At 37.1% G+C, this 8,474-nt stretch overlaps 1 protein-coding gene across 1 annotated transcript; it reads left to right on the top strand.

Moving 5' to 3' along the window:
• The first annotated feature begins 5,872 nt into the window (after window positions 1-5,872).
• Window positions 5,873-7,468, top strand: LOC145230549 (uncharacterized). Its single transcript, XM_080095992.1, has 3 exons — window positions 5,873-6,115; window positions 6,471-6,574; window positions 7,112-7,468. Exons 1-3 carry the CDS (start codon window positions 5,974-5,976, stop codon window positions 7,280-7,282), a joined length of 417 nt encoding a protein of 138 aa, XP_079952118.1. The 5' UTR covers window positions 5,873-5,973; the 3' UTR covers window positions 7,283-7,468.
• Window positions 7,469-8,474: the final 1,006 nt, after the last annotated feature.

The raw sequence follows: 8,474 nt of genomic DNA, 5'->3' as shown, positions 1-8,474 counted from the left end.
GTCGCATGTTACTTTTTTGACCAACATGACTACGTTTTAGGTTACATCTATGGTCATTTTGTTCCCGAGTTAAACTACAGTCGTTAGCAAATCTAACAAACTTTACAAATATCGTGTACCTTCGCCCATGTAATACAAGACTAAAACAAAAACTGTTCAAAATTTCCTTCGGCATAAGAAATCTACATGACACGAGCCACGAGCATGCTCTGTAGCACAAACGTAGTGGCAGTAATATTCCAGTGATACAAGTGAGAACGTAGTGACACTAATAAAACCCACTGAGGGACAACGCAGCTATTCCCTAATGATAACAAATATGCGCAACACATGCCCTGCGTAAACCAGATGGGAATTGGCAGCGTTTCTGGTCGTTTCAAGCCAATATTACGCATAACACAATAAATATATCGTGTGTGGTGTAGTGTAAGGATGGGCCAAAATAACCAATATCTGTTTACGAGATACTTCACAAAACAACACCAAAAAACAAATGCCAAAATAACTTCGAGGTCTATTTATTGAAGCGGTCACTAAACAAGCTTTTTGATTTAAGGAACTGAAATATTGTAACAAACAATAAACGCAGTGGTGGTTGATTAATTATTTATATTTATATTTTCAAATGATTTTCTTGGTATACATCTCTAAATTATCAAAAACGTGATTTGGAAGTAAAGTAATAGAATTGGCAAATTGTTACAACACAACGTAGGGATCCAGTGCGATAAACTTTAAAAGCAAAGGTTTGAAAGATAACCTTTTTAGCCACAAGATATTCAAGACCTAGAAAAACAAGACCAAAAGGCGTTGGTCTGAAAACATCTGACAGTGGCCCTGCCCTCTTATAAGGCGGTGTTTGAAAGTTTATAATTGTGGTAATAAGCTTCTGCTTAGAGAGCAGCAATTAAGCCTCGCTCCCACGGGCAAGATGGTCGGGTAGCGGATTAAACTCACGAAGATACGTGTATGGGATGGATCGTGTAATTAAACATCGTCTCAACAATGCGTCGTATGCTTACAGACGTTATTGGGAACTAGACTAGTTTGTTTATAACACAACACAACGATCGACTAGACAGCTGGCTATAATGTTTCTGGAATTTTAACATAATCAACAGTTCATACAACCTCATCCAGTTTAAACTAAGTCGAAAAACCATTTCCCGGAATAAACGTGATTTTTTTTCTACTTTCTGTTGTTTAATTATTTCGTGTATATTTTTCGCAACATAGTGAACCCAACTTAACTAAGGTAAGGTATATATGAGTGTGTCGTGATCGCTGGTCTGCAGAGACTCCATAGACGCTTCAGGGCTGATCCCAGTTATGAATTTACGTTCATCTAATGCTGTCATTTTAGCATTAACCCAAACTGTTGATCAGAAAACATGAAATTAAACATTTTACGCCACCAACCTGACCAACATATTAAACGCTTTTGCGACAATTGCAAAATATATTCCGCTTATAAACCTGAATTCCATCCAGTTCACACACCTTGCATGTGCACACTAACAAAAACATCACCTCACCGTGCTAGCAAAATAGCCACATCACATCGCATGCAACCAGCCACTGCGACAGGCCAGGTTAAACTCTACAAATCCGTGCAGTTGTATTGATCTTGCAACGAATGACGGTATCCAAGGTCGAACGAGTGGAACCGCCATATGTCACAAAGAACTATATTACGTCATAATGCAATACATGCAATGGTAGAAGAAAGGTGCGACATTTGAAACAATAAAGCCGTCGAGATTATAAACACTACATTACGTATGCAAGCTAACAGGTTTTAAAAGTGCGTGTAAACTATACATCATATGTTGCAATCTATGTTTTAATCACAAATACGTGCATAGTATCGCAAACGTAACACAATAGCTGTGTAAAAAAATATCTACAAAGCAGAACGGTATAAGTTCGCTAACACAAGTTGGATCGTAACTACCAAAGTGCAACGGTTGGTTACAATATATTTCATTAAATTCTGTATTTGGTTCAGAAACTTGTTTAAATATAAAGCAGCTATTGTCGTAAACAGATTGTTGGCCAGATTTAATCTTATTTAAAGCAAAAACCTAAACTCCAAGCCTGTCAAAGTCAACAGCGTTTTGCCTAAACTTCCTCGTAATGACGTAAAAAATATTCTCATGTTGGTCACGTGACATCTCTGCACCAATTCAAGTTGCATCACATGATAATTAAACGTTCGTTTTAGAGTTTCAAACTACTCTCTGAGGTTTTGTAGTACAAGAGACACACGCATAGCCAATATGTATGCACAACGACAAGCACGAAAGACTTAACAACCAGAACTACAGTGTTTCGTTAAACTTAAACTTTCCTTTTGTTCAACTGGCAATTATAAACAATTCGTATGACGTTCTGACGTCTCATTCGGGGCGTCTTCATAAGGGTAATGACACACGCCGGAATTGTTATAATTGCCAGTTAAGCAAGAGCAAAGTATATGAAATATGCCTGTCAACCACACTATATTCGATTCTTTAATCTATTTGCAATCTAATCAACCATAAAAACGCAAAAATAACTAACTAATCCTGTAATTCATCGTCCACTTACAAAACTATTTACTGACACTAGCTTAGTTGATCGGCGTTTTCCTTAATATAAACAAAACCGACTGCAGGCTGCTGAGCCGGTAGTGATGCGCTGCTTGCAATCATCCTTGTGGCCGAAACGTTATTTCCGTGTGAAGAAGTGACGCCCCAATGGGTGTGCGGAAGAATGCTGGCTAGTGATTGGACAATACGGTGTGTTACGTGAGTAATGGACAATCTGGAAGGACGGATGTCAGTCCAGCATATTTTACAAGAGGTAATAAAGTACCTGAAGGTACAAAGACGCACTGCTTATATTTTTTTTAGTGAAAAAAAATGAGAAAAAACATTTTGGTCTCAACTGAGATTAACACTTATCACAACGGTTTACGACCTGTTAGTTCTGCATAACAGATTTTTTTTTAGTTGCAGGGAATAGTGCGAAGGTGAGGCCTTAATACTGCTCATATTTTTCAATGTATGGGAAAAAAGGATTTTGGTCTCAACCGAGTTTAACATTTATCCTCACAACGGTTAAGTTTTCGACCTGTGAGTCTTGTATAACAGTTTTTGTAGTAGCAGAGAATATTTTATAGACGGGGCGCTAATACTGCAAGTACCTTACTTTTAAATCGACCTACTTTAGGTATAAACACACGTTTTGAAATTCGAAATAACGCTACCTCTAAATTCAACCTTTCATTTCGTCTCAGTTGCTTTATCTAACAATCTGTGTACGTGCCTAAAACACAACATAAAATCCAGACGTCAAATGCCATCGTGGTGCTGTGCTGGCGTAACTTCCAATGAGGAATAACACGAATGCAGACTGGTGGAGTGAAGCGACTTTTATGGACATGTTGAGGAATTATAAAGCGGGTTTGATTTACAACAACAATAAGTCAGTTAAACTTTTAGCACCGCTGCCACAACTTCTACCGTAAACGTTAAAACAAAACAGTTTGTGTCTTCAACACAAAATTTTTACTTTCAAGGCTGAATCAAGTTTTTATTGTATTTACTGAAACCAGACTAAAAACACACACACACACAGAAGTTTTTTTAAACCTTTTTATACACAATAATCTCGCATACACGGCTGGCCGCAACCTTTCTCTCCTGTGCATATGGTACTTACTGAAACTGGACGTTTTACAAAAGCATTTCCTATCACAAAATCTCGCATGCAAGGCTGACTTCAGCTCTCACGCTGTTATCTGTCGCATTAAAACTTTCAACAAAGAAAGTAACGAGCGCTAACAATTCAACTCTCCAACCTAGCTCATAATTCCAACACAATAAACCTTTACTGGAACAAACACAGCAAACCAGCCAGAAACCTAAGTTCACTGGGCCACGGATTTCCTAATCCAATTATCACCAATGGCATTTTGCCGCAGCATCATTCATCAAAAGCGCCAACTTCAATCAAACGCATTATTGCGTCACAATCCATGCGCGGCTGCTTCATCTATCAAACATAATTGCCCACTTGAATGGGCGCGACGCATGCTAATTGTGACGCAACAAACCACGCCGGAAATGACTTTGACACGTCACAAAGGAAGGAAAGCATGAAAGTTTGGCAAGGAAGTGGTGTGACAATTTGTTTGGGGTAAAATCAGCGAACCAATCATGGTTGTATTGTGACGCCACAATGGTGCATCGCGTTGAATCGCGGTAAAGTCGTTCCACTACAATTAAAGTGAAGTAGTTTCCGCTTTCTGGAGGTTCTTGGCAAAATCTCGAACTTGACGTTTTTTGGCAGACACGGCCTGAAACTGGCGTGAGAAAATTCGAACTGCGCGCTTTATTTGGAGATCACGATTGCAGATTATGTTCTACAACGAAACTTTGACTTTTACAAGGGGTTTAAATCCATCAGATGGTAGAGACGACTTCCAGTGTCACTCAAAGACTTGAATGTCTGCATGACCTTTGACACAAAGATAAACAACAATTCATTGGCAGAGTTTGTGGAAGGAAGCTCTTGGAGTTTAAGTTGCAGATAGCATGGACTATTGCTGTGTGAAAGGGTTTCTTCCCACGTAAAACTACACACGATGTTTAGTTTTAAAGTTGTGAGCTTGATTCACATCTCGTCAAGTCAAATTATATTTGTATTGTTACCTTATCATATTGTCATTGGTAAATAAACACATACAACAGCAAGGACACCAAAAAAATTGGGTTATCAAGTTAAGCATCCAATTTTACATACCTTGCATCAAAACTTATCCCGAAATAGATAAAAATATATTTGTAAAAACAAAACACCTTCATCAAACAATTTTTTGATAATTTAAAGCATATTCTAAACTAAATTACAAGCAAATAATATTTTTGATCTATTTTCTGTCTAAAAGTGTAAACAATACAACAAAATAGGTTTTTGTATTTGACCAGTCAATTGATAGGTTTGCCAACCCTACCAGTACCAATACTAAATGTCTTCATAAAAATAAACCAATAACCAAAACAACATTTTATAAATTTCCTCTGTCATATTAATGCAAACCAGCCACTTAAACTTTAGTGAATTAAATTGACAATCAGAAACCAAAGTTTCCCAAGGGACAAAACTTGATTGATCCCCACAAGGTCAAACAAGGTCACACAGTTTACTATCTACCGACTTTTTTGCCCATTGTGGTTTATTCAACCGAAACTTGTTTAAATTGTACACATTTTACAACTTCATTATAGATTTTTTCGCAATGCCTAAAGTTTAATAGGACTGCAAGATTGCTTTTTAATCCCTCTTTTATTCAATTAAAATCTCACTGACACAAAACTTACTAAAACCATGCAGTGAGTGCATTTGGTTTAACAGTTACTAAGATAAACATTGAAATGTTTCATGTGGGTATACTTTGCACTGGTTGTCTGAATACAAAATAATAAAAAACAAATAAAAATGTATTTTCAAACCAAACTCCAAACATTTCGCATAGTTTCAAACAAAATAACTTTTTGGCAACGAAGCATGAATACAACAACACCTACAACTAACCTGAATTATAATTGAAGTACCGAAGGCTGCAACACATTAGCAATCACACATCATTGGTCCATACATCAACAACATTTTACACTGCACATTGCACAAATACAGACAGTTCGCTGTGTCGTTTCACTGAAAACTGTTGCTGGCGAGCGCCACCGCTGTCAAAAATTTACACAATTTTGAAAAATATAAAATGACTTCTGATTCTAAACGAAACGTTAATGATTTTTCCTTGACCATTTGGCAGTGAAAATAATTGCTCCAACAAAACAAAAAACACAATTCTATTGTCAGTAAAAAAAATACAAATAGAAATCACATTTGAAAAATCCCCTAGTTTTTTTTTTGAAGGGGAACTTTTAACTTTAATCAACAACCAGTTGTTTTACATTAGTAGCAATGTTTAGTAAGAAAAAGAAAACTTCTAAGCCGTCCATTATCCCAGTTCGCCCCTCCCCTCCTGCAGATGAAGAAATTATTCGAGATATTTCAATTGCACCTGATGATGATGTAGTTTTCACAACTGTTTTAAAAGATGAAGGTAAAAGGAATAAAATGAATGTATTAACTAATTATTAAATTGTGTTTGAAAACACAGAACTTATGGCTAATGGAGCCTGTTCTATACCTGAAATGCAATAGAATAAGTCTATATCTCAGTACTGGTATACATATAAATCGGTGCAAAAAATAAGCAAACACATTAGATAATAATGATCACTGTTTTGTTCCCAATGCCTTTAATATTACTTGCTCCTACATTAGTTTATATACACATGTTTCAGAGATAATATAAATCTCTTGGTTTTTCTGATAAAAACGTTCAAAGCAGGAAAGTGGTAAAAACCATTCAGTTTTAATCACTAAGGTATTGCTACAATTATTTTTTGCAACAGATGAATTTCATGACGCTGAAGCATCGGAGTTGTGGGACAGTGACCTTGAATTCGAAGATGCCCTTGAAGAAACTGAAGAAAACATCCAGCGGAGATTTGAAAAGGTTGGTATGATCCAGTCTGCAGAGTGTGGCAGCTGCACGCATGATTTTAATTTGGACCAAGGGCATTTAATTGGCCTGTCTTGACCTCTTTTACTTGCTTTGTGCCTGCTAAAATAGGTATTGCACGCAAACTTACGGGTCGTGCACGCGCGCACGCGGGACATGTAGGTCCTGCACGCGCGAGATCTCGTCGGAAACTGCCATGTTCTGCAGACTGGGGTATGATCAACCTATAAAACTCCTGTTTAGGGTTTTACACAAGCGGAACTTTTTGTTTTAGTGTAATGAATTGTGTTAGCAATTAACCACTGGGCTCACAGTGTAAGCTGTCGCCCAGATGACCAAGTGGTTGGCTCAAACACATTGTGGTCATCGCACAGTTTTAAAAAAATTTACTAATGTCAATGAAAGTATTTGCAAAATACTACACAAATTGGAAAGAAATCTACACAGGATACATACAGTTGCATTTGTTGCAATGATTTTAATTAGCAAAGCACTTTGAATAATTCTCACAACAAAATTCAACTTTTTCAGATTTGCAGGTTTGTTGAAATCAATAAAACACTTCTAAAAGAGCAAGAAAATATGAAAGACTCCTGCCTTCGACTAAAAGAATCTTGTGATGAAATTAATCGAAATACGACAGAACTGGAAAATAAACTCAAAGAAGGAAAAGAATCTGCTGAATTATCTGTCGAAACCTGATACAGCAGAATCAGTTGAAGTTGCTTTATTCTTAAATGTGGTGCAATGTTTTTGTTGATTGCGTTATTTTAATATTTTTATGCATTTAGTGAAAGATAAGAGGAGCAACCAATACAGTCATAGTGCTGTTTGTAGCGTATAATTGAATTTATTTGAATGCCAATAATAAATTGTCCGAAATATTTATTCAGAAATATAAAGACTCTATGGAGATATTGGTTTCATAATAACCGATCCAATATTTGCTACCCAGATGCAAAAACTTTGTTCTCTTTGAAGGTGCAGACAGAGCACACTGTTTCGACCTATAAGGTAAAACATTGGCCATACTGGCTAGCGTAATCATACACCACTCCGTTTGTTGGACTTAACAGGTTACCGTTATTGGTGTTATGATCCTAGGACAATATTAAGACAGTGGCCAGATTGGTACATGTTCCCTGCTTACTGAAACAAAAGTATTTAATGTTGTGTTTAGGAGCGAGTAAATTAAACAAAGAGCTTTAATAAATAAACCCAGATTCTGTTAAACCCTTTGGCAGAAACATGCGGTTGTTGTATGGTTTTGCTTTTTCTTGAGGAGCAACTTTCTATTTCTGGCTTATTCTGCAGTACGTGGCAAAAGCAGTTGACAGTAACCAGTAATGGCAACCGGTTCGCTGATCTCATAAAATTTCGTGAGACGGTTCTACAGAACCAATGCGAACCGGCTGAATCCCACCTCTGGTTATTCCACATCTTCTAAACCAGGGGTCACCAAACTTTTTTCACTGCGGGCCGGATAAGTGCTAATAATGATTCGCACGGGCCGCATAGTTTACTTGCCCTAGCTCCGTCTTTCCAAACTGAGCCCGTGAGGCTATATTTATGGGGGCGCCAAGATTGTTTTTTCTACAATCCCATTGAAAAACTGGTGATGCGAGCGCGAGGTATAGTTTGTCTTATCTCACAAGCAATTCTTGTATATTACGTCGCAAGTAACAAAAGAAGGCAATTGTTCACACACAATTAACAATTGTAGTCTCGTCTGTGACGCAACAAACTGGTTTTGGATCATTTCTGAGTGTTGTAATCCTATGAAACTAGGTAATGTAAATAATATCAATTCTACACATCGTCAATGGAAAACTCTCGTAAGGGATAGATTAGTTTTTTAATGTTACAAAATTATCACTACAATTTGGCAAACTAA

The sequence above is a fragment of the Phallusia mammillata genome, chromosome 5 (genome assembly GCF_965637545.1).
Source record: "Phallusia mammillata chromosome 5, kaPhaMamm4.hap1.1, whole genome shotgun sequence".
In the NCBI taxonomy this organism is placed as follows: domain Eukaryota; kingdom Metazoa; phylum Chordata; class Ascidiacea; order Phlebobranchia; family Ascidiidae; genus Phallusia; species Phallusia mammillata.
Note: the sequence above shows the minus strand (reverse complement) of the source record. Positions and strands in the feature narration are given on the sequence as shown.

What these genes read in the sequence shown, in the direction of transcription:
- LOC145230549 (XM_080095992.1), top strand. Translation starts at nt 5,974, where the DNA reads ATGTTTAGTAAGAAAAAGAAAACTTCTAAGCCGTCCATTATCCCAGTT. An exon ending in AACTGTTTTAAAAGATGAAG is followed by an intron (nt 6,116 to 6,470) that starts GTAAAAGGAATA and finishes TTTTTGCAACAG; the next exon opens with ATGAATTTCATGACGCTGAA. An exon ending in TCCAGCGGAGATTTGAAAAG is followed by an intron (nt 6,575 to 7,111) that starts GTTGGTATGATC and finishes CAACTTTTTCAG; the next exon opens with ATTTGCAGGTTTGTTGAAAT.